Source organism: Saimiri boliviensis, chromosome 10 (genome assembly GCF_048565385.1).
Source record: "Saimiri boliviensis isolate mSaiBol1 chromosome 10, mSaiBol1.pri, whole genome shotgun sequence".
NCBI lineage: Eukaryota > Metazoa > Chordata > Mammalia > Primates > Cebidae > Saimiri > Saimiri boliviensis.
In genome coordinates this window covers 36,193,097-36,220,335 of record NC_133458.1, presented here as the reverse complement: position 1 = coordinate 36,220,335, position 27,239 = coordinate 36,193,097, and the positions used below count along the sequence as shown (strand labels likewise).

The following is a 27,239-nucleotide window of genomic DNA, read 5'->3' as shown; positions in this document are numbered from 1 at the left end:
GCATTTCATTTCACAAATAATATTTTATTCAGAATAGGAAAGAACGGAAGTGCACTTACTTGCTTTACTCAAAATAAAATACTCTGGATTGATTTTACTTGAATATGTTTTCTTCCTAAATAAAGCCAGGTTAGCCCCATGTTAATAACCTCAGCTAATTCAAAGGTATGAATAAGACATGTTGGTTAACCTACTTTATTAGCTACAATATTAAAATTCTGGTCAACTATTAGCTGTAAATAATAACAGTACCTTTATCAGAGAAAAATCACAAATCCCTACATTTCCTGGAATCTATTCGAAGGCAATGTCAGGATGTCTCATTTCACTTGAGGAAATTATACACTTGAAATTATTCTCTGATCTATCTCCAAAATGAGTTTCTAAAATTGGAAGAACACCCATGGCTTTTCAGTACTCAATATTCACAGACCACATCAAAAAGTTGGGAGGCCTTTTAATGTGCTTATGAAGATAAAGTATAAATAAAACCTAGGTGCCAATACATGCCAATATTAATGTTTTTGTAAATAAACATGACTCTCAAGTTTGAGACAACTATGTTGATTATCAGAGGCAAATATACAATCTTTAGCCTTCTTTCTTCTAGAATTGAAATGAATGATAGCACTTAATGAGTGCACAAGATTTAAACAGGTTAGACCAAAGGTCCACACTGATCATCTTAAACTCTGCAGGGAAATAAATGCCTCCTTAAAAAAAAAAAAAAAGCCACAAGCAATAAAATTCACTACAAGACTTTTTGTTCTTTAGTTCTCTCTTAAGAGAACAGAAGGTTAACTAAATCCATGCATAGGAAACACAGTAGAAAAAAATCACCTTACTATTTCTTAATATATGAAAGATCCTCATGTCTCACTTAATCCTCATGATATCCCTTACATAGGTAGAATAACCAAATGTAAAAGACTGCATTTACTGATCATTTTTCATTTTTGCCAAAAAATATAGTTACAAAAGGCTAGGATCAGAAAACCCAGAAAGCTCCATGCTCATGGAGCAGAGTTTGTTCACAAACCCCTCGTGCAAACATTTTCTCTCACGGGGGCCCATTTGGGAAACTTAAATTTGCATCTATAAGAAGTTGGAGGGTGTTAAAACAAGCAAAGTGAGAAACTGGACCATGTCCCAAAAACTTTGACCTGAAAAATCTACCTTCAGCCACTGCAAACACACACAAACAGAAAATGCACACTTCCCCGTCATTTCAAGCAAAACTAGGGACAATTTACCTAGTTAAAAATTTAATCATAGATCAATAAATTTTCTACTTACTTCAATAAATACATAAATTGTTGTTATTATTGTCATCAGTTACCACTGTGGCAAGTGGTATACTAACAAATTCTCCTGTTGTATCTCAATTTATCTTTGTATATTACAATGATGTGGGTACTATTAATATCTTAGTAGAGATAAGAGAATTAGGATGTATAAGAGAAAAATCTCTGCACTCAGCTTGCTACTTACCATGCAGTCACCATCTCAAAATTTTAGCATCTCTGTCCTTAAGTGTTGGCAGGCCACAGAGTTCTGTCCTTGGCTGCATATATTGCATCATTTCTTTGTGTAGTCTTATTCCCTCCATACCTTCACTGCCTCATGTACACTGACAACACCTGTGTAAACTTAGTCCACCCACCCACCCAATCTCTTCTCCACTTGATCCCCAGTAATTAATGTTGTATATGAGAACACAACTTCCTAGCCAGACCACATTTCCCAGCCTCCCTTGCAGCTAAGCAAAGCCATGTGAGTTCCTGCCAATAAAATCTGAGCAGTGGTGATGAGTGTGGGCCTTCATGCATTGGGTGTTCTTCTTCTCACTCTCTTTCTCCCTATGACTGGAATCGGAGAAAAACAGGACCAACTTTGGAAGACACGGTATTTAAAAGGTAAAGCTGTCTCATCATTCTGGCCCCTGGATGAACTTGTGTGGCAAAGCTGCCTGGAGGCCTGGACCAGGTCACTGGTCTATGAAAGAGAAATAAACACCCACCTTATCCAAGCCATTGTATTTTGAGTTAGCCCTTTCCTTAATTAGTACAAACAAAATCCATATCCCTAGCTGAGTTCTGTCTCCTAAGCTCATATTGCTACCTGGGTTTCTGCACATGGCATGCCCGACAAGAACCTTAAATCCAGTATTTCCAAAATAGAACTGATCAACTCTAACTTCTCACTTCAGTAAAAGGCTTCCTCATCTGTCAGAGTCCAAATCAAAGTCAAGAACGCTTGCAACTTTCCTGCTGTTCACGACCCGCAGCCAATTTATAACCTAGTCCTGTTCATTCTACCTTTGACATATCTTTCACATTCATTCCTTCCTCTCCATACTTAGTACTACAACCTGAATTCTAGCCCTTACCATCACATGAGTTATCTGCTACAGTTTCCTACCTTAATTTCCCTGCCTTAAGATCCAATCCTCAGCTTAATCCCCACCTCAACTCATTCTCAATAATGCGAATATTATGATGTTTAAGCTTAAATCTAAAATTGTTATTTTGTAAGGTATATTTTCAGGTCAAAATATTATCATGGCTTTTACATACATAGATTTTGAGGGCAAAATTTGCAAGTCTCTAGTAATAAATTCCAAGAGGAAAAGTTGTTTGATTGAACAGAGAATAGAGAACAGGAAACTCACAATTGAATGATGTTGAGAAAGAGAGTGAAAGAAAGAAGAATGCACTTGTATACCTGAAACGAAAGAGTTTCAGGCAGAAGAGTTCAAGTCCTGATTAGATCAAGCAAAACCTGAAGACAAAAAGGGATCTTCCCCCTACCAAGCCCAAACTGATCCCGCAGGGCTTTGAATGATAAAACAGATTATCGCCCTAAGTCAGAGTCAACCAGATCCCATCAGCAGCTACTTGCAGGGGAGATAATGAAGTCAGCACAGAGACAGGAAGGAGCATCTTTGGCTTTATATAAAAGAACCCTGAGAATGGAAATTCTTGGGGATATTCCATCTAAACAACCACTGTGCCTGAAAACTGAAAGCTGCCTGCCGTTTATTCTCTGGGCAGGAGGCTTTATGGATGTTTATCTGAGAACAAAGTTTCATTATTAAAAAAAAAACAGAATCCTGTAACTGCATTGTCCTAAACCTTCTTTTTATAGTAATGCCTCAAATTTGTGAATATGTTTCCTTTTATTTGGCAACTATTCACAGACTTCAGTATAGAATACTCACATGTTATCAGGACATATAGGACTCTTCAGAATCTAATCCCTGTCCTGTGCATCCCTGTAAACGTAGCTCTTCTCACACCTTGTGTTCCCTCTGTGCTCTCTTGCTTCCAGCTCTAAATTTGCTCCATTGTTTCTCAGCTGGGAATGCCATTTTCAGTCCCATGCTACCCTAATATTTTCTGCACTTGGCTTACAGCTACTTATTCTTTAAGATTGGAAGCCCATGACTGCCAGCCTCTCACGGAGGCATCTTATGTTAATGTACCTACCATTGCCAAGTGTAACACAGATTCTCCTCTGTGCTACATGGACATTGCCATCCCATGCAACAACAAAGGAGCTCACTCAGTGGGTATGATATGGTGAATGCTGGCTTGGGAAGTTCTGTGCATGCGTGGCACCATTTCCCATGAATACCCATGACAGGGCATGCCTGATCTCTACTTTTAGAGATATGGAAGAGATTGAAAAAGAAGAGCAGGCTGCTGCTGAAAAGGCTGTGACCAAGGAGGAATTTCAGGGCGAATGGACTGCTCCAGCTCCTGAGTTCACTGCCACTCAGCCTGAGGTTACAGACTGGTCTGAAGGCATGCAGGTGCCCTCTGTGCCTATTCAGCGGTTTCCTACTGAAGACTGGAGTGCTTGGCCTGACACAGAGACTGGTCTGCAGCTCCCACTGCTCAGGCCACTGAATGGGTAGCAGCAACCACTGAATGGGTAGGAGCAACCACTGAATGGTCTTAAGCTGTTCTTTCATGGGCTCTTAAGCAACACGTAAATAAGGTTGATGGAAAACAAACATCAGTTTCTTTAAAAATACGACTACTAAAAAAAAAGACTGGAAGCCCAAAGAGTTACTACCACTGCTGTGTGTTCCCATGTGTATCTCAATCATAAAGACAACGGCAATTAAGGATTGCCTGCTCTGTGTCAGGTGCCTTTTTTGTGCCCCACTTCAAGATTTTCTAATTCCTACCTTTTCCCTTATCCACTGATGTGGGGAATCTGCTCTATGCAGACTTGAGCAACTTCCATGTTGATGTAACTGGCCAGTACCTAACTGGAGGTCTATGCTATGATCTCTCACTCCCTGCCTTGGCCTTATCTTTTAATACTTGCCTCTAATTTTGTTTTGTTTCAGGTGTGGCAATTTACTTGGTCTGAAGTAGAATCCTACTAATAACCGGAGAGCTGGGTTGTCTGGAAAAAAAACAATTAATCTTATAACTAGGTGGAGCTTACTGGAAGGCCAAGTCCACCCCCAACCATGGCCTTTTTATTCCCACAACACTCTGTCAGGTTTCCACCTCTGGCTCAGGAGTGATGAGGAAACATTTATGATAATAGAATGCTGTATATGAAAATTATAAAGCAAAAGTTATTTCTACCAGTCAAAACAAATAGACATACAGTATTGGTTCACCTTTCTAATTGGTCAAAGATGTTAACAGGAAAGGAGAGTTAATAAAAAGTGTCGAGAACTAAAATATTGCCCAGGAAAAAAAAATATTGGTTATAAAACAATTATCATTTTCCAAGGACAGCAGAGTATAGAGGAGAGAGGTGAGGATAGTATTGCTAATGAGGATGATTCAGAGAGTGATTTCATGACTCTCAACTCGAACATCATACAACACTCAACTGAGAGAAGAAAACCCTCAAACAGTCCATCCCACATGGTTCACCACTGACAAAGTTTCTCTCCATGACCAAACTCTATTCAGGCTCCACTGAGTTCCTTTTCAACCTAACCTTGATGTTTGGACTTTGGTGTTTGCCTCCGCATTGTCCAATTTTAGCAAGAATCTTGGTAAGCTGGTTTACTTAGATGCCCCATTCTTTATACTTGATCATCCTTGATGTCTAACTGGCTTCTTCCTTCTCCACCTCTCCTCCAGGTGATGTCTGATCACCCTGGTCTGTCTTCAGTAAGAATCCTGCTAGGTAAGGTTTGCCAGAGTCCCATCCCTCACCACTATGTTTCCTCTTATTTTCCATCCTCTGACCCACAACCTGTTCCTCGACTATAAATTCTTACTTGCCCATCTGTCTCTGCCACTGCAAGACCACACTGCAGTGGCTTTATTCCTATCCTGATAGTCCCCACTGAAATCAAGTTTTCCTTATCATCATCAACATTTTTTTTTTGAGACAGATTCTTGCTGTCGCCCAGGCTGGAGTGCAGTGTCAAAATCTCAGCTCACTGCAACCTTCACCTCCCAGGTTTAAGCAATTCTCCTGCCTCAGCTGGGACTACAGGCATGTACCACAGCACCTGGCTAATTTTTGTATTTTCAGTAGAGTTATGGTTTCATTGTGTTGGCCAGGCTGGGCTAGAACTCCTGACTACAAATGATGTGCTTGCCTGAGCCTCCTAGAGTACTGGGAATACAGGCATGACCAGCTCCTTATCATGTTTAACAAGTGTCACTGAATGATTTCTTTTTTCTTTAGCAACATGAGTTGCCCTCACTTTTAACCTGGAGGAGCACCTCTTCAAGTCTGTTTACCTTCTGTGAATTCTGGTAACCTATACACACTTGTCATCATGAGGTGGTTCTTCCTGCCAGCCAAGACTCAGAGAAAAAGGTCACATCTCTTCACAATCACACCCCCTGTCATTCCCAATTTCCTTTATTTGTCAATGTTTTCTAGCATTGGTAGAAGAAAGAAATAATCATCTGAAGAGGCATAAATGGGTTTGTTAAAGTGGAAATTATTAAGAATATTTAAAACTCAAGCCCAACACATGGAACACAGGAAGTCTGAGGGTCTAAAGGAAAAGTGTCCCAAAGGCACACAAGTGTGAAGGACATGTCTCAGTCCGGCCCTTACATAAATCTGTGGGAATACTACTTTTCTCAAGAAGCAGCCAATATATTTTAACAGTAATCTTTCTTTTAACTACTAAACAAAAAAAATGTGTCTCTGGAGGTATATTTTAGTAGACTTTCTGCCCCTCTCTTTTCTACATTTTGAGTCGGTCCATTTGAACCAGGACCTGTTGTGAGCCTGTTTACTTCCATTTATTTTTCTTAAGGGAGTATACAGAGGAGTAAAAGGGAATTTCAGCCTTTTTGTGGGGCTGTTAGTATGCTAAGTTTCCCATCTGAGACAGTAAGTGCTGCAACTATTCTTTCTAACTATGGATTTTCATTCTTTTACATATGGAACCCCAAGAAGAGTTGATGAAAACTATGGTTCTTATTTCCTGGAAAAAAAAAATGGCTAGAAAATATTGAAAAATTTTTTTGCAGTATCACTTTTTCCTTGAAGCCCATCCTAGAAGAGTCCCAGTCCATGGGAAAGAGATTGAGAGTCCCTGCTCTATAAAGAGTTATTTTCTAACTGTTGTCTTTTATGTCTTTTATTTATGCTTGTCTTCTCCAGATCAAGTCAAGACATAGCACATCAGTAACTGATATGATGAAAAACTCAGCAGGTGAGAGAAGACAGAGATACCACAGACTTGTGCTTTGCCAACTTAACTCTGAGCCTGATATTTTGCTGAGGTCAAGTCTTACACCTTGCATTTAGAGTGTGGTTACACAGGTGATTCAAAAGAACAGGTGAATGGGCTGTTAGTAATCATGGGCCCAGACCACCCAACGTTGAGCCTTTATACTTGCAGTTTCCTAGGCCCAAAACACTGTTCGCAGTTATTATCATGGCTGCTTCCTTTTCAGCACTGGTCTCAGGTCACATATCACATCCTAAGAGGGCCTATTCCTAATGATCTATCTTAAGTAACTCCGTCACCAACAAAGCTATTCTCCAGCACATTACCCTGTTCAGAGTCTTCAAAGTGCTTACCACCACCTGTAATGATTTTCTATTGCTGTTTTTTTTCTTATTAAACATCTGTATCTGCAACTGGAATATAAGTTATATAGGAGAAGATATTTTTATCTGCAACACTCTCCACTAGACCCCTAGCTTTAGAAGTGCAAATGGAACCCGGTAGACAATCACAAAATATTCTGAATGAACACTGGTTATCATATCACCATTTTGAATGAGTGAATGTCATAGATCCAAACTGAGGGTCAGAGATATTTTCATTATCGATTTTTAAACCCATACTATAATACAAGTATATAGCTTATTATGGATATTTGAAGAGCTGTATGCCAAACCTAACAAGACTTCTGAATGTTTCTAAATGTGCAATTGTCGCTATATTTCTGCTGTCATTTTTCAAAGGTTTCAAAATGCGTCATAAAATATTATTGGGTCAGGGACCATGCAGGCCACCAGATGGTTGAGAACGATTTATTTCCTTGATTTCAGACTACTGAAGAATGATTGCAGGAAGAAAGCCAGTTCTTATCTCTCAGCTTACAGAATAGGAAAGATAAAAGAGACCTTGAGGTTCATCTAGTCCAGATTCATTCTTAACTTAAAAACCCATTCTACACTACCAATGACATGGTTATCTGACCTTGACTTTAATATTTTTAGTGATGAGACACTCATTATTTTACAAGATAAACTGTCTCACAATTGGATAGATTTTGATGAGCAAGGTCTTCCTTCTATTGATTTAAAATTTCCTTCCTGTAACTTCTGGCCTTTAGACCAATAATGTATAAGTCTAATTCCTGTTCTGAATTATGAACTTGGAAATATTTGAAGACATCTAAACTAAATCCCAGTGCTCTCAACTTCAGAATAAACATCCCAAACCTCTCCAGCTGTTCCTCACTTATTTCTCCTTTTAGAACCCTCATCTTCCTACTGAATAATCTCTGGACACACTGTAATTAGGAAACATATGTTCTCCAGGGCAAAGTGGAATTATGTGTTATTTTAATTATGGATCTAATTGTACTTATGCCATAAAACTACTAAATGATCCTCTTTTGTAAGTCAACTATGCATATAATTACATACTATATCATTACAAATATCAGCATATGTTATTAGTTGTAAAATACAAAAGCAGGTTACTTTGATATATATTAAGACCCCATCTTAGCTGGAAGTCTGCATCTAAAGGCATCTCATTACTGACAATGCCAGTTTACTATTAAAATTCTTTAGATAAAAACAGGAAGAAAAATCAAAGTAATCTGGGCTATCAATTTTCACATGCGCAATAGTATGGCTTCTTTCAATTTTAAAATTCATGGAGCAAGCAATTATAGATATCCCGAAAGTCAAGCATCCCTTTATAAAGTAGTACTATTGGTGAAAATAATCTAATACAAACTAGTAAAGAAGAACTGTATTTTTACAACAATAAAAGTATATTAAATGTTTAATGTGGAACAGTCTTCAGCTAAATAAAGTAAAACTGAAGAAAATTAGTCCATATTCAGACTTTATGGGAAGACCTGGTAAACTGATCTCATGATCAATAGTAATTATAATCATATCATCAGTATTAATCACTAAAGCAGATATAAATTACACAATAATGTTGTAGCCCAATAATTGTCCATATTGACTTGCTACTGGTAAAAACTAACAAATGGACAATTCACATTAAGAAATTTGGTAGGTGTCAATTTACACGTCTAGACTTCTAACTATACTGTAACCATCTGTTCTTTTAATGTCTAATAGTGAGTTATAGCATATTTGAATATCCATAATATGTTTATATGTAATACTACCTCAGAAATATTAGTACTGTTTTCTGTTTTATGGAATAAACAGGAGTTTGCTGCATTTATCAGTTGATGATTCCTACTACAGGCACTAGCCAATCTTCAGCTTTCACCCAAAACAAAAGAACTAGGTTCAATGCCACAATCACGGAAGAACTTAGACACTAAATCAACAACTTTCTGTATATACATATACATATATATATATATATATATATATATATACACACACACAATAAACTATATCTTGTATATTCCTTTTCATTCAAAGCCAAATGTTTCTAAACATCCAAACACAATGCTTCTCAGCAGTGTGAACATGACAAAAAGTATTTTGGTCATCTTTTAAAATAAACAGCCTGAATTATTAAGTTGTTTCAATAATTCTTTGATTGGTTGGATTATGTCCTCCCCAGATTCACATGTTAAAGAGCTAGCACCTCAGACTGTGATCTTACTAGAACATAGGTTGTTGCAGATGTAACTAAGACAAGGTCCAGCTGGAAGCAAGTGGGCCCCTCATCCAATATGATTGGTGTTCTTATAAAAAGGGAAAATTTGGAGACGCACACACAAGGAGAATGCCATGTGAAGATGAAACAGATCAGCGTGATGGTTCTACAAGATGAGGAACCAGGAAAATTGTCAGCACACCACCAGAAGCTGGGGGAGAAGCATGAAATAGATTTCTCCTCATGGCCCTGAGACGGAGTCAACCCTGCTGACGCCTTAATCGAAGACTCAGCCTCCAGAACACTGAGACAATAAATTTATGTTGTCGAAACCACTCAGTTTGTGAGACTTTGTTATGGCAGTTCTAGGAAATTACAACAATTTTTAAACTCCCAAAAAATACTTGGCACTCTCCTTTGGGGCATGCATTCAGAGTCCAAAGCACTTTACTTTGGATATCCTTAAATGGTGACATATTCTTGTCCTCTGAGATATGAGTAACAGCCCAGTTACTCATATCTAGGACATGAATATAATGGATCATTTGTGTAGGTAGTATAGCATTCTTTTAATTAATTACAGCATCCAAATTAATTGATTTATAATATAAGTTAACTGCCCATCTCAACAACTGACTTCAGTAGACAGTCTAAAAGATGTTTTGAATGGCAGTATTTCTTGGGGGAAAAAAAGTATAACCTCCTAAGATAACCACCCCGAAATACATCAAAATGCATGTGTTATAAATCCTGATGTGTTTAATTTTAAATTTTCATTCTTTATAGCCCTACTATATACATGAGTTATATTATGAATAGTGTGAGCAATTACTTGAATTTGTTAAGCCAGAGATTTTCAACAGTGCCTTGTGATACCAGGTTCTTGACTACAGATGTATCTGGGGAACGATCCCAATACCTCAGCCTAAACAGTTTTCCCTTCTATCTGATTCACATTTTGCATTTCCATTCTACATAGAGACTGCCCAATAACGCTTTCTATGATGATGGAAATGTCTTATACCTGCATTGTCCAGGACAGGAGCCACTAGTCACAAGCGGTAGTTGAGCAGTTGAGATGTAGCTGGTGCAACAGAGGAACAGACATTTTAATTTAAATTAACTTTAATTGAAATAGCCACAAGTAGCTATTTGGCTATTGTACAGGACACTGCAATCTTAGATTTTAATTTGAAAATAGAATTTTGCTGCTAACAAAGTTTGAAAATCACCAGTAAAAATGAATGAATAAAAAAACTTCTGCTAAAATGGAGTAGTGGACGTTTTTCTGATCAATTCTCTCAGAAAACACAAGTATGTAAATTTCTTGGGGACATGAGGATTGACTTTACTGCCAGGGAGCATAAAACTTACATCACTAATCATTAGCCAGCAGGGGGAGCTGAAGAGTAGCACGGCAGCATTTTCTTGGGAGAGGCTTTTTTCCCCCCTCCTATGTGTTGGTGGTCTATGCAGAGGCTCTTAAAATAGGTATTCTGTCCAGGAACTCCAAAGCCTGCATTTCTTGCATATCCATTGTTAGCTACATACTCTGTGTCTGTTTCAAGTTCTGATCCCTAGGTGGTCGGAACTTGATTCAAAACAAAATAGTTCAAAATTCAATTAATTACAAAACCTGGTCTTTCCCACTTCTCTTTGTTAAAATGTGATTTGTGTTTAGATTTTTATATTGTTTTTTAGCTTTATTCTGTTTTTCCACATGTCAGGGAAAAATTTTAAGCCTTTTATATTTAGACAGAGAAGGAAAATTTCTTTGGCATGTTGTTGATTCTTTAAAGTTATTCCTAAGAAAATGTTTATCCATAATAAATTAACCATATATGGCCTTACCTCTTGATAAAGGTCACTGAGATCTTCCTGGTGGGCCTGTTTGGAACATCCTGGGAATTCTCTAACACAGCAGGAATCTGGGGGCCAGTCCATCTCTGTCATTTCTAACCAGTCAGTGAAATACACAACTCCACAGCACTTAAACTGTAAAAAAAATCACTAGTCAGCCTCAGAAACTACAAAAATATTTTCTTAACTTATAGGAGATTAAGCATCAGTTTTTAAAAAAGTTTTGTACTCAGAGCTACATTTACATCTGCCATCACCTAATGAGATGTGTGCAGTCTATGTTTATGACAGAAGTGTAGTAAAGGAACACCATGGCTAACCATTGCGTAATGGAAGAAATTCTAAGTAATAATGCCCATAACACATAAAAACAAATCAGGCATGACCGAATCTCATCCCCCAACTGTAAGATCATCTACAAGTTATTATATATGGCGAGAGATTTAACATACACACTAACAAACCCAAGTAGGTGACATCTTATCTTTATCATTAAATCTCTAACCACCAAATTTTTATACTAATCAACATATTCAAATATTATATTAAGTTTCTGTAATCTTTGTAAAAAGATGTGTTTACCAAAGCCCATATCACAAAAAGTTGGCAGACATGGATTCCTTAGCTAGTAAAATATCCAAAAACTTTAAGAAATAAACATAGGTCTTGCCAACTGATGTTTATTCAACTAAGATTCTTGACATAAATGTTTATATTCTATTACCATAATCTCAGAAGAAATGATGTGCCTTTAGCTTGAATAAACTTGAATTTAAGAAAAATTATATTGACATTTTTTTCTTTTTTATCTCATTTCTCCAAAGATTAGCAAAAACTTTCTCTGATCAAGGTTTGGAAACACTGCTTAAGGACCTCTATAGATTAGACTCAGAACAATTAACTATGATGAATGATTTTTCTGTCCTTGAGTGAAAGGGAGGTTGCTCTTCCTCCTCTAGTCAGAAACAAGGACGATGGGCAGTCACTGAGAACTTTGCCAAGAGTGACTGGTTATGCAAATTATGCAGTCCATCAGATCAATCTGTGTTCAGGTTTAATATTGTATCATAAAATATTACAATACACCACCATTTCAAAATTTAACTAAAACTAGTTTTGAAGAATTCTGAACTTTTCATGCAAAAGGAAACAAGGAAAATACTAAAAAGTATTTTGTGTTGTTACACTGGCTTAAATATCTGACTTTTAAACAGAAAAAAAATCATCTTAAGAGTATTATAAATGATGAATTATTGAAAGCTGTAATACTGAAATTTTGAGAATTAATATTTTACATATTTTTTCTTTTTTAAACTTGCTCTAAAAGTCATGAGTATACTGTAAACATCAGAAATGTCAATAATTTGACATCACATATTTTACATAATACATTAAATATCCTTAAAAATATATCTGTAATAAAAAGACTCCACTTCACAAAAATCATAAACTATGGCCTTTCCAGGTCAGTCTTTTTAAATCCTTGCATTCAAAGAAAACTCATTTCTCTCCTTTGCTAATGACATGAGTCTTTTCTGTGTTGATGATAGAACAGTTCTCGGAACTCTCTAACTCCATCCAGCCTATAGGAACAGCCTATTGATAATAGCTTTGTCAGTAAACGATGTATTCTACATAAATGACTTTCTCAAATAACTTAAGCATATACTGTTCCATTCTAAACTTATTTTTATGTTAATAAGTATTTTTACAGAATTGTCCTTCTTCAATAGAAGATACTGAATTTATTCTAAAACGTTTCCTGAAAACTCCTTTAAATAAGTCCAACATTATACCAACGTATTACTGTGGTCTACATCTCCTTGTCGTTTTCCTGCCTCCTTTCATATCGTATTGTGAGGTAGCACAGCTCTTGCTCATATGTCAAGCTCTAGAAAATAACATCACCATTTTACATAGGAGTAAACTGAGGTCTTTGACGGTCAAGTAGCTTGCCGAAGTTACAGACCAGTATGTGGGACAGTCTATTCCAAAGACTATGCTCCAACTACTACATTAAAATAAATAAATGAACACATTTTGTAGTTAGCGTTCTACGTAAACGTCATTGGGGCTTAAGTGAGAATCTGCTAAGTGGAGGTGTGTGCACAGAATTGCACTGAATGAGGAGCAAAGGAAACTGGCACCTGACCTAAAGTTGCTTTCTGCAATACAAGTCATTCTAGAATTGTAACCCCCACCCAAATTCCTATGTCAAAATTCTAGCCCCCAGTAGTTTGGAATGTGACTGTTTTTGGAGGTAGTGTTTTTATACAGATCATTAAGTTAAAATAAGGTCATTACGGTGGGCCGTAATCCAATATGACTGATGTTCTTATTAGAAGAGGATATTTAAATACAGACATATTATAGAGGAAGACAATGTGAAGACATGGGGAGAAGATGGTCATCTGCAAGCCAAGCAGAGAAACCTCAAAAGAAACCAACCCTCTCCACTCCTTGATCTCCAACTTCTAGCCTCCGGAATGGTGAAAAATACATTTCTATTATTTAAGCCACCCAGTCTGTGGTACCGTGTTATGGCAGTCATAGAAAACTAATATAAGGGATTAAAAACAACAACAACAACAACTCTTTCAGGGTTCCCAGAGTTTTTCATCATCTCCATTTATGTAAAATAGTCTTAGGACATGAAGGAGGAAACTTACCATGTAACAAATCTAAAAATAAGTGTGCTATCATTTGCAGTACTTATATGTTGTCCATCTAGGTGATGCTCCCATCAGAAAAAAATTCACTTTGTTTTTTAACATGGATTATCGCTGTCTACATCATAAATTCCAGAAAATAACAACCTCTAGGCAGCATCTACTCAGGACAGTAGCTGACATAACTTACTATAAATTTCCTAATGCTTATTTTCTCTTTGTGTTGTTTTTAGCACAGATATACAATAAATAAACAAAGTTAGGAAGCACTTAAATAAACAGGAAATCTGTGTTACAATGATAATTTTTACCATTTCAACAGTTGTACACAGAGAGCCAGATTTGGAGATTGTCCTGGACTTGAACCTCTGCCCACATCCAGGACAAAGTAACTGAGCAGAGATTTGGCTACCTATCATGTAAGATACTAATTCTCCAATGCTTTGTGGTCTAGCACTAACATAAATTGAAGGAAACTGAAATACTTATTCACCTGGAAATGTCACTTCAATCACAAAGAAACTGCTTGAAAGAGGAGCTTGCTTTGAAGCAAGATCAATGGTTAACTTCAAGTCACCAAATTTTAAATACCTGAACATAGTCCTCACTTGAGAAGATGGTTGGGTACAGTGCTACATGGCCATTGGGTAAGAAAAGCTAAAAGTACCTATACTTTGTAATGTTATTGTTAATAACCATAGGCTAAATGAAATCAAACTTATGACATCATTTAATCTTCTCAACAGCCTGAAAAGATAGGTATTTTTATTATCACTATTTTATAGGTGAGAGAACCAAGACTTAAGGAGGTTATGTAAATTATAGAAGCTCACTTAATAGTAAGTAGCACAGCTATGATTTTAACCAAGGTCTTTCTGAGTAGATCATGCCATTAATGATACACTGACTTCAAAGTCCCAAATGAGAACAATCATTTTTTAAAACTAAAATTATGTCTAAAATGTTGACAGCGCTAAAAGTCATGAAAAAATCTACTTAACTAGAACTTGGATATTTACCAAGTTAACTCTCATAAAAAGGAAAACTCACAATAATTCAGCAAAACGGCTTTCCAAAGTTATTAAATATATGTGAACCATGTGAAATAAAGGGGAAATGGTATATATGGGAAGAAAATCAGGCCATGAAGTTACTTAAGATATTTTTCCAGAAAGAATCTCTCCAGAGGTAACTGAATCATAGGCTTAATTTTCAGCATGGAGAAAATTACCAAAGCCAAAGCTTTAAACATCTCTTTTGAAAGCTCACCACTTACTTCAGTCTCTCTACCTCAGAAATGGTAGCACTTACCTCTCTCTGAAAAAAATTCCAGGCGTGAGTAAGCCACCGATACCTAGGTAATCCATAATTTGTCATTCTGGCTTTCAAAGTGACCATATCTGACCATTGTACTGGAACCTGGTAATAAAAAAATATCAACAGCTATGACACACACACACTAAGATAAAGATTCACACACACATGCACACACACACACACACACACACGTACTCAGAATGTCTTATAATTGACAAATACTATTTTAAATTTATATTTGCTTGTGGCCTATATTTAGCTCAGTTTTCAACGTATTTATTGGACAACCTCAATGTGTAGATTTTTGTGATAAATGGGAGGTATTTTGTGTTAAGGAAAAAATGAGAAATCACTTTAATCCTCAAGTAAATCACAAGTAAGAAGTTAACTGTACATCCCACAGCCATACCTGAAGACACATAACAAATATTCTCTGCAAGAGAAATGACCTTAATTTGATTTCAAAATGCTATGAAGTTGTTGCTCTTTGAAGCAACTGCAGATAATAATACTAAAACAAAGGGGAAATAATTAAGAAGGGAATTTGGTTCAAGTCAAGCCTCACTCCTGGATAATTTTGTCAACACTTTTTGAAAAGCTGTAATTGGGAGGTATATTCGAATTTTAGAAAGAACAATTCTCCACTTTCTCACTGTTGGTGGGAACATAAACTAGTACAACCACATGGAAAACAGTGTGGAGATTTCTTAAAGAACAAAAGTAGATCTACCATTTGATCCAGCAATCCCACTGCTAGGTGTCTACCCAGAGGGAAAGAAGTCATTATATGAAAAAGATACTTGCACATGCATGTTTATAGCAGCACAATTCACAATTGCAAAAATGTGGAACCAGCCCAAATGCCCATCAATCAACAAATGAATAAAGAAAATATATATACCATGGAATACTACTCAGTCATAAAAAGGAAAAAATAATGGCAGCTGCAGCAACCTGGATGGAACTGGAGACCATCATTCTAAGTGAAGTAACTTACGACTGGAAAACTAAATGTCATGTGTTCTCACTCACATGTGGGAGCTATGCTATAAGACACGAAGTCATAAGAATGATACAGTGGAATTTGGGGACTTGGGAGAAAGGGTGAGGGTGGCAAGGGATAAAAGACTACACTTTGGGTATAGTGTACACCGCTCAGGTAATGAGTGCTCCAAAATCTCAGAAGTCACCACTAAATAACTTATTCATGTAACCAAACACCACCTGTTCCCCAAAAACTCATTAAAATAAAAAAAATTAAAATTAAAAAAGAAAGAATAGTTCTTAAAGTAAAGCATTTTTGTGCTTCTATTCTCTAATCACTCAACATCATGCCTATTACAGAGTGTTTAATCATGACAGTTTTAGATACACAATACCACAGTCACTGTTGTAATACAATACGATACAACAGTCATTGCTGGCCAGAAATCTGGTCATTATATCAAGCTACGTTTTTTTACTCCAGAGCCAGGAGAAATTGAGGTATAGAAATGCTAATCTCATCATCATGCAAGTATTAAAGCAACTCGGGGAAACTGGATGGACATTCCCATCTGATCTATTAAGTGATACAGACTGGGCTAAGTAAAGCAAGCTTGATATTCAACAAATAACACAGAGATCAAGAAACAAAAAGAAAAAAATGGAGATGTGAGCAAATAAGGATTCAACAGAACTAGAGATCACGATTATTTTGAAATCTTATTTTTTAAGATAGTCATATCAGTAGAAATAGTTTTAAAATTCCTGACTACAGAAATGCTTCAGTTTTTTCCTTTGTTGATTTTATTGATTACTTGGAAATACACAATATATAATGAAACATCCAAACACTTGGGCAAACAATTTTTTCCCCAAATAATGGGCTAAATGGGTGTACTCCATGTTCATATGCCTTCAACAATGTTCAGGCAACTAGTTAAAGTTCAAGCTACTCACCATAAATTAGTATTATCTCATAACTTTTTGAGCATAAAATAAATGGAACTGAAATAAATTATCTAGAAATGTACAATCTGAAACTATAGCACTGACAGATTTTATCCAGAGAAGGAATAATAAATAGAAGATGAACATGTATAAAAAACAGAAATGGAAAAGCAGATTGTCTGATGTTAAGTCACTTGATTTAGTTGATATAACAATTTTTTAAAACTTTATTTTCCAAAATAAATACAGGTTATTTCCTTATTGTGACTACAATTAATCTGAGACCAAATGTGGAAGAAAACAGAGGAGACCATTGAGGTTGTGGCACAAATACTGAGATCTGGCCATAAAGTAACACATAGGTTGATTGGTTCCTTGCATGGAACAGCTAAAAGCACAAAGTCCATTCTATTTAAAGGCTGAGTTCTGCAAAATTTGGCAGATAATAAACTTTAATGGCACTTTTCATTCACACTGCTATTAGTGCAAAAGCAATAAAAAACCTGACAAACTTTTTTTAAAGAACTGCTTTTACATTTCACTTTTAAACAGCCCTTGCTCTATCCCAGTGATGTAATGGGAAAGATTTACACAAGCAAAACAGTGATGTATGCCCTCACCTGAAATGGTAGTGGGCACTTATTTAATACTGCAATACTCAGGAGCTATTTGCAGATGGCCTCTTAACAGAATAGAATAAAATATCTAAACAAGTATACATTCATTTCAATTTCCTCATGTTTCTTAGAATTACATTAGAATCCAAACATTTCATTTCAAACATCTTAAGTTAATTCATTTTGAACTTGCTCTATCTTAGAAGATTTACCAAATACTAGTATGGCATATACACCCTACTGCCCATGTTTAAAATCCACAAGAAAGTAAATCAATTGCTAAAATCCTTTTAATTACCAAACAGAACACAACAAAAAGCTGACGTAACAGGATCTAGAACTAATGATAAGATTTACTCTCTATTGCTTAAATGTCAAGGAGACGCATTTATCATTTGAAAACAGGAAAAAAAAAAAAAAAAAGAGAAACAATCTCATGACCGAAAACCATAGAAACTGATTCCCTGGAGCCAAGTACTTTTTCACTCCCTTAATAAAGTTTCCAGGGATGCAGAGAAAGCATGATTTTCAAAGCCAGCAAACAAATTCCTATATTAATGGGAGAATTCATGTTAATGAAAGCTCTTAACTTTACATTAAACTAGTTGGAATTTGTCCTAACTTTTCACCTTTTCAGGAACTCTCTCTTCTTACTTAGTGCCACTGTACATTGGAAGCATGAGTGTCTTCACAGAGGTACATATGTGTGAGTGTGCCAAACACCACTGACATGTAAATTGGAGTGTGTAGAGTAGCCACTAGTCTGTGGTTACTATTTGGTATTCAAAATGGTCTCGAAGCACAATAGTAGATTCACCAAAGAATCTTAGAAGATTATATCAGCACCAGAAATGACTTCTATTTTACTGTACAATTGACAAATGACTCTCTTCACTCTAAAACAAATACAATATAATCTCTCTCCCTTCTAGAGAGTTACTAAATTTTAAAATGTTGGAAGACTCACCAGGGAACTTGTCACAGATGCAAATGCCCAGCCCTTGCCCTTTTCTCCCTGCCTTCCCCTCCACTCTGGTTGAGCGCATCTGTGCTGGAGCCCAATAATGCACATTTTTAAGAATCATCCTGGGTGGCTCCTACTGCAGATGGCCCAAGAACTAAACATGGAAAAACATCATTTTACTAAAATGATGTTTTAGGTTTACAAAGTTTATGGGGAAAAAGTCAGGCCTCCCTCCATGAAAACAACTGGCATTCACAGACTTGTAAAAGTGTTCAACATTAGTAGTGATAAATGCACTAATTTCCCTCAATGAAGTAAGCAAACATTAATAAGTAGTTATACCCAATGCAAGCAAAGGTGAAGTGCAAGTGGTAAGCCACACATGACCAGCAAATATCTTAAGACTGAGAAATTTTATGCTTATTCATGCTAGCTATCAAAGTTGTCCCAGCCATTTCAACTGCTGAAATAAAAGAGAAAAAATGACAAAGAGCTATTTTCAAGTAGCCAAGTATGGAACTGTGAGAGTGTTTCTAGATTGTGCTAAACACACAGTAACTCTTCAAATACACCTCTTATTTAAGGTGGAAAATGGTTCTGCCTGCTGCAAACAGGAGATGTAGGCTTCCTAGTCATCTGTGCACTACTGCAGTCAGTATTTTATAAGGCTTTAGGTAAGTGTTCAAGCATTTTTAAACTAATCATTTGCAAATATGAATCTTTTCTATTATTACCTCCAAAACTGGTAAAATTATTTTAGAACATATACTATTTTTAGTCTGTGATACCCATTTTAAGCAACGTATGGAATTAAAGGCATATACAGAGTATACCAAAGAAAATATTACAAATTACGGTTTGAAAATGTGCTTTAGACACAGAAAAGAAAATGTTAGTTTCCAGAAGTATTGGGACTATTCACTGTTATGTTGCATAAACATTTAAATTAATAATCATGTGCCTAAATTACTCTATTAATATGGTTAGGCTTTGTGTCCCCACCCAGATCTCATCTTGAATTGTAATCCCCTGATCGCCACATGTCAAGGGACAGACAAGGTGGAGGTAATTGAATCATGGGGGCACTTCCCTCATGCTGTTCTTGTGATAATGAGTGAGTTCCCACGAACTCTGACGGTTTTGTGAGGGGCTCTTCCACCTTCGCTCAACACTTCTCCTTCCTCCCGCTATGTGAAGAAGGTGCCTTGCTTCCTTTTTCATCTTCTGTCATGATTGTAAGTTTCCTGAGGCCTCCTCAGCCATGCTGAACTGTGAGCTAATTAAACTTCTTTCCTTTACAAATTACCCAGTCTTGGGCAGTTCTTTTATAGCAATGTGAAAATGAACTAATACAAGGATCTAATTTAAAAGGCGGACCTGTTGTTTTAGATTGTGATTATATCTATTTTGAACTCACCATTAGTTCTTGTTCATATGTCCAAACGCCACAAGCCAGTTCTACACAGAAAATGACAAGCAAACTTCCAAAGTACTGTAGAAAAATGGAAAAGTATGCTGTTATTATAGTACCAAAATAAAGTATGCTTCTCAAAGACAAACTTGTTATTATGTTTACTTAGTGAACAAGAAAACAGGCGAGTTTTCACGAAGCCCCTCAGGAGCAGATGGGGAAATTTTCAGCAAATTTAGAAGTATCTGCAGATAACATTTAATATCCACCTCAGTGAGCTGTAGTTTATTAGCCATCTCCTAAGAAAAAATCTTTTATAAATGCCATTACTTTTATTAGGATAAATCAGAATTTACATGTTCTAGTTTGATAAACTTTAACCAAGTTCTCTAAGAAAGGGACCAAATTTCTTTCAAAGTGGATGAGGTGAAGTCAACAAGTTTAATGCTCAGCCCATGAGCAGATTTTAACTCATTCTTCTAGGCAATGGAAGTGGGGGGTTCTCCTTTGCAGTCTTAGAAAAAACGCAACATAGAACAAAATCTCAACTACGGATGACACTTTATATAGTAAGTTTCTATTATGGGGAAGGCACTTGGGATGTATAATAGAACATAAAAATTCTGATAAGGCATGTGTAGGCAAATAAATAATACGAAGTTGAATACAGTGTCAGAAACAGAAAGAGATAAAAATTCAAGATACCTATGAAATAGAGAAATATGCAGTGTTGCAAAAGGTGAAGAGGATTGGAACAAAGAAGAGAAGAGAATGCCAGGCAAATAAGAGACATGAACAAGTGTGCAGAGTCAGCTGCAAAGTCAAGCAAAGAGTTGGGAAACAGGAAACAGATTCATCTAGCTAGAGTAGGGTGGTCAGAAAGAGAAATCAGGAGAGCAAATGTAAAAGATAGACTGAAGCCAGATTATGGTGAACTTTAAACAATACGCTAATGAATTTTAAGTTCATCATGTAGGCATTAAGGTAGAATATTTCAAAGGTTCTGAATAGGGGAAAGACATGATAAACTGATAAAATAAAGGCAAAGTTCTAAATGATTTGGAAAAAGGAAGAGTGGGCAGGGAGGGTAAAGATCCCTTAGAAGGCAGCTGAAGAGGAGGCATGAACTTAGATGGTAGCCTTGCAAACAGATAGAAAATAATCCTTTTTAAAGGTATAGGGAAAAAAATTAGACATTAGAAGGCATTAGACTTACTAAATTTAGAATGGAGGAGAAAGATGTATTTCACCAAACAGAGAAATTGGGAGTCGTAATTAGTTCTGTGTGAAGAGAAAAAAAAATCTAATTTTATTTGATCAACATAAAAATGTTTATCTAACTATTAGAAATGTAGATTCAGCTGAGTGTGGTGGCTTAGGCCTATAATCTCAACGTTTGGGTTTAGGGAGGCAGGGGGATCACCCTGAGTCCAGGAATTCGAGACCAGCCTGGGAAATATAATGAGACCCCATATGTACAAAAAGAAGAAAAGAAAATTAGCCGCACATGGTGGTATGTGTCTGCAATCCTAGCACTTTGGGAGGCTGAGGTGGGAGGATCACTTGAGTCCAGGAAATTGAGGCTGCACTGAGCTATGATAATGCCACAGCACTTCAGTGTGAGTGACAGAGAGAGAACCTGTCTCAAAAAAAATTGTAGATTTGAAGCCCATGTAGCCAAGGATAGAACTGAAAATTATTACTATGATTAGAAAAAGGTAGCAATTTTTGGATAGTGTTCTGTTTATCAAGTATTTTCACAATTAATTCACTCAAGAATCCTGTGAAATAGATAAGACTACCTCATTGTACAAACAAGAAAATTAACATAAAAAGTAGATAATGTGACTTCCACAAGAATGTGTATAATAAATTTGGGAGGACTGGACCACTGTAGCTGTGTTCCTGTGTCATGCCTTGCTCGATTGTGGCAGTAACTTTGCTGCTTGTGGCAGAGGAAAGAAGCAAAATATGAGAAAGAACGAGCTCTCTGAAAATTGTCCTCACTAATTTCAGCAAGAATAAAACTTCATTGCACCCGTGAATATTCTATTCGATTTATGGTGGGAGGTCAGGGTGGGAGTACCTGGTGGTGAGGATTTGTGAACATCCTCCTTCACTGGATTGAAAGCTCCACTAAGGGCAGATACTTTCTTGCATTCCTCACCATATAATAGGTGCTCAATGAATATCTGTTACATAAAAGAATGAATGAAAACAAAGCAGAGTGATATGATAGTGAGTAGGAGTGACAGCTACCTTGACTGGGTGATCGGGGAAGGTCTTTTTATAAAGGTGATCTTTAAGGTGAGTCAGTACAGACAAGAATGAAGCAATGCTGTTAAGACTTCAGAAAAAGCAATCCAGGAAGAGGAAACACCAAGTGTGGTGTGACCTTACATAGTGAGCTAGCTAGTTAAAAACTCAATGGTAACTGGCACACAGAAAGAGGGGGATGGGTTACAGGGTCTGCAATGTTGTGAGGTGCGAAGAAACAGACCATCATGAGACATGGAAAGGATTTTGGATATTATTCTATGTGTAATGCAAATCCATCAGCAGGTGGCATGATTTACCGTATATTATAAAAACAACATTCTGGCAATTTTGTGAAAAATGACCTGTAAAAAAGCAAGGTGTGATGAATCAAATAAAAGATTGCTAAAGTAAGATTATGGCAAGAAGATGGAAAAAGTGAACTGAATTAGGATGTGAGCCAACAGGATTCAAACTTAAAATTACTTTTTTGACAATATTTGCTAATAAAAGGGGGAGTGGAGTATAATATATAGAAAATGGGGCTGATTTTCTACTACCGTAATATACCTCTTATGATTTAAAAATATAAATCACTGCTATTAGTTTTAATTTGCTTCCTTCAGACTTCTTTCATATAAAAAATAGAGAATATATAACTGCATAATGTCTCAGACAATAACACAGCTTAAAAACAACCATTGGTTCAAAAGATAAAGTAGTATTTTGTTAAAGGAATCTCATTTTGCAAGCTACTTTTATTTTTGGCATACATAGATTGATGGTCAGCTTTAATGTACTCAGATAACATTTCAAAGTATTGTTATTTCTAGGCCTTAAAGATTTCAGCCTTAAAATTATGATTAGAAGAAATTTTGTGAACATAGTACTTCAAGCCAATTTTCCTCCAAACTTTCTCTAATGCTTTACTTAAAAGATTTCTAGACATAAAAAAATACTATATTTACATCTTATGTTACAAAGAGACCAAATATTCAGTAACTACATACTAGATCATTTTTCTAATCTTTGATAAGCAAAGACCCTTGGAGACAGTGAGACTCCAGAGAAAAATTAAACTATGGGGCATTTTTGCTCTCTCAATCCTTAACTTAAATTCTTCTCAAATTTGATGTCTGGTTAAAATGAAAACCAAAGCATCCCTGAAAAGGCAGATATGTTTATCAATAAAACATGGACCTGGATTATAATTATAAAGAATATAGGAAATTCCCTGACTTTGCCTTGAGGATAATCATGCAAATTTCAAGACAGGTTTTATAACCTTTTAAATCCCACTTGAATATTCTCTCATTTCCTGTCTCTTAGTGTCACTGATCAGTTTGCAAATGTAGCCCATGATTGGTATGGAGGGGCTAAGTTTCCTATGAGCTGGACTCTCTTAACTCTGGGAAAACTCCAAAATGATTGTATCTTTCAGATTTCCAGTGTTTTCATATGATGCTACTTCTCCCATACAAAATGTTTTTTTTTTTTTTATTCTATTAACACTCAGGAACACTGATTTATTTGACCTTGAGGTTTAAAGTACAAGTTTTATCAAAATGATAACTTTCTCAGAATAAATTAAATTTAAAATTGATTAAAAAATACTTTTACAAATGATGTTGCAGCTTCATGGTCAGCTGTCTTTTCTTTGGTGTTATTGCTATAGCCTGAAACATCCAGTCTTCTTATTCCAAGGAAAATTTTAAATGTCAAATCCATCCTTAATAGAGGATATACAGACCATCTGCACCTACTCCTAAATTTTCTTTTGTGGCAAGATCTGGGTCCTTGATAAAGTCATTCTCCTACTGATTATTTTACTGAGAATCACTCAACCACTATTTACTTTAAGAGCTAGATTTGAAGCATCTATAAAGCATGATGTTATTCCTTCCTTAAGTTCAACAGAACAAAATTAGCCCAGAATTAAACAGCAGTTTCTGCTGCTCTGTGTTACGGTAATGACGTGTACATCCATATCAATTTCACTACACAATCAACCACCTGTTGTCTTCAACGTCATTGGGAACATGTATGTATCTCCCCTGATGGTGGCAGAAAGTGTTCCTTGTGTTTCTTGCTGTCCCAGTGCATATAGTGCGATGAGATGGTCTGTACCAGTCTAGTTTGCAGAGCAACTCATTCTCTCTTCTAGTGTGTTTTCTTTCTAGAATGATGAAAAGAGCTCTGAATTTGGAGTTAGATTTAAGTTCAAAGCCAGCTCTGAAACATATTGTATAATCTTTAGCAAACCACTTAACTGCCCCATGTCAGTTTGATATCTGCCTGATAAAGATAAAAACAAACCCCCTTTTTTAGCTGTCATCAAAGTTGATTTGATATATGTGAAAATGCTTTGAAAAAATGGAAAGTATTATAAAAATGCTATTCTGTACTAATCTGAAACACAGTCGATAATGACTTGTCCTCTCTTTCTTTACATAGCCTTCATTCTCTGCAACATGCCACAGGGTCTTCCTCATCACTGTTTTCCAGTATTTTACCTCCTATTTTTCTCCCTCCCTCTGTATGTCGGGGTTTCCTTGCCTGCTGTATTTCAGGTTTCACAAACTTTGGCCCTACTCATAAGTCACACTGCTTCCTTCACTGCCAGATCATCAGTTCCGGCTGGCAAGGATTTTGTTCTTAACCATTATTTTATCCCCAGTGCCTAAGCAGCACCTGTCACACAGCAGGTATTAGGTAGAATGTCAATGGAAATAATGACCAGTTTACCAACTAAAACCACCAATTTCAGTATTCCCTTGGGTTTTTCTAATTTGTACCTTGAGTGTCTTACTAACATTTGACTCCCTTTGACTTCTGCCTACACATTTCTATTTTAAATATTGCCTCTGTTTTACCAGTGTCTTTTCTGTAGATTATGTTATAATAATCAGTGTGCCTTTAAATATTTAAGACAATTTACAAGTGAAAGAAAGCGAGTAATGTGCAGACTCTCCCCGATCTCGAGCTACTATCATCTAAACATTTTAAACAAATGAAGAATGAATAAATGTTTGTCTATATAGGAGATTAGAATGTAATTATTTCCATTACAAACTATTTCACTTGCTTTGAAAAATTGTTCATTAGAGTTCCTGAAAATATCTAAGCTCCCCTATTATAGATCAACTAAAATTTGTGTTCCACAAAGAAGTGTTATTCCTAAACCTACATTCATGAAAAAAAAAAAATGCATCTAACATGGCATTCTGCTAGTAGGATACACCCTCTAAATGATACAATCAATCAGAGATTTTTCACCAAGCCAGTGAAGCTGAGAATAAATACCCTTCAGTTCAAAGATGTTTCAGGTAATAGGTTAGATAAAACAATGTATGTGAAATTTCCTTGCTGACTTAAAAAAAAAAAATGGAAGAACATAGGCTTTGAAATAAAACAGACCTGGCTTCAGACTCCAGCTACTTGACATATCCATTGGCTAGCCTTGACAAACCACTACGCCTCGGTTTCCTCATTTGTAAAGTGGGAATGTTAAAATTACCTTGCAATGCTGTGCACAAGATTCCATAAGGTAAAGTGCTGCTTCATTGTAAGCACTTCTTAAAAAGCAGCCATTATTAACCATATCATAATTTCTATTTGAACATAAACTCCACGTGAACAAGAGGTATCATTGTGTTTTAAATACCACACTACCTGGCACATAGCGGGCACTCAATATATGCTTCTTGAGTAGAATTAATTAGGATTAGAGGATGAAAATAATGGTGTATAAAATTGCTCATCCTCCCGAGACCATCAGTGTCACCCTCACAAAAGGGTGTCCAATCCCAAAGGCTACTACATGAACTCTTAGCAAAATCCCTGTCCAGTGAGAGTGTATCTGGCATTTTCCAAAACATCTTTATTACAAAACTAAAGCAGGATGGGTGTGGAGGGTGGGGAACACAACTTCTCTTTTAAAAGTACTGAAAGCAATTTGTCTGTTATCTTAAACAAACTGAGGTTGGTCATAGAATGACCAGAATGACATGTTACTAGTCCCTTTGTCCGCTGGAAGTAGCTGAGGAGGAAAGGAAGGGCATGGCCCCACTTTACTATTTAAGTCCCTGGGGATGTGTAGGTTAATGCATCCCCCTGCAGAAACAAAGGGGATTCACTCCCTTCATTTTTAAAGTTATTTCACATCACTGTATGTATACAGACAAAATAGCAAAATCTCAAGGAAGACCCTTTCTTAAAGAAACATTTATTTATAAAATTGATCTGCTTCCCTGATATCACCATCCCCTAGAACTTTCCCCTAAAGAAAGCAGATTCAACACTTGCCCTTATCCCTTCTTCTCTTGTAACTTCACTAAAACAATACTAAAGGGATATTTTAAAAGGCATAATTCCAGAGAAAACTGAAAAATGGAAAAAGAGACAACAGCGAGTATATTTTGGAGAAGTGCAAAGCGGAGAGCAGAGTGGCAAATTTCTCAGTAGTTCCCCAAAAGTTGAATGCTAAAGCAATAGTGGGAAGACCTGATTCACATCACAGAATCCCCAAAGTACTCAGGTATTGGCAGCTCTGAAGTGTGCATAAACAGAGGAGGACTTGTTGAAAACCCGATTTAGGAAGAAGTTTGACCTCCTCCCAAAATCAGGCCCTCCTCTCTCATCCTATGCAGCAGGGTGACTACCCTACCTTCACCAACAGAGATGCTTGAGGAAGTAGAGACACTAAAATAGAGAGTCAGGATTGGGGACAGCAGGTACAGTAGAGGACAAAGTATAGAACTGGAAACACTGAACTCAAGGTCAAATTTACATACCTTTCCTACAAAGGTTCAAGACTCAGATCAAACCAAAATGGTACTGGAGTTCTAAAGGACAGCAGATGAATGCATTCAAAATTCTGAGGAAAAAGTTATTTCCAATCTGGAATTGTATAGCTATCAGAATTAATTCA

At 36.4% G+C, this 27,239-nt stretch overlaps 1 protein-coding gene across 7 annotated transcripts in view; it reads right to left on the bottom strand.

The window, feature by feature from the left end:
• The window catches only part of TSPAN12 (tetraspanin 12), a 171,361-nt gene that overhangs the window by 14,407 nt on the left and 129,715 nt on the right, over nt 1-27,239 (bottom strand). For all 7 annotated transcript variants that reach the window (XM_074379160.1, XM_074379159.1, XM_074379161.1 and 4 more), the window contains 3 exons: nt 20,060-20,134; nt 15,124-15,231; nt 11,135-11,278 (listed from right to left, as the gene is read on the bottom strand). In XM_074379160.1, coding sequence (XP_074235261.1) covers nt 11,135-11,278; nt 15,124-15,231; nt 20,060-20,134 — 327 coding nt within the window. The remainder of the gene's footprint in view (nt 1-11,134; nt 11,279-15,123; nt 15,232-20,059; nt 20,135-27,239) is intronic.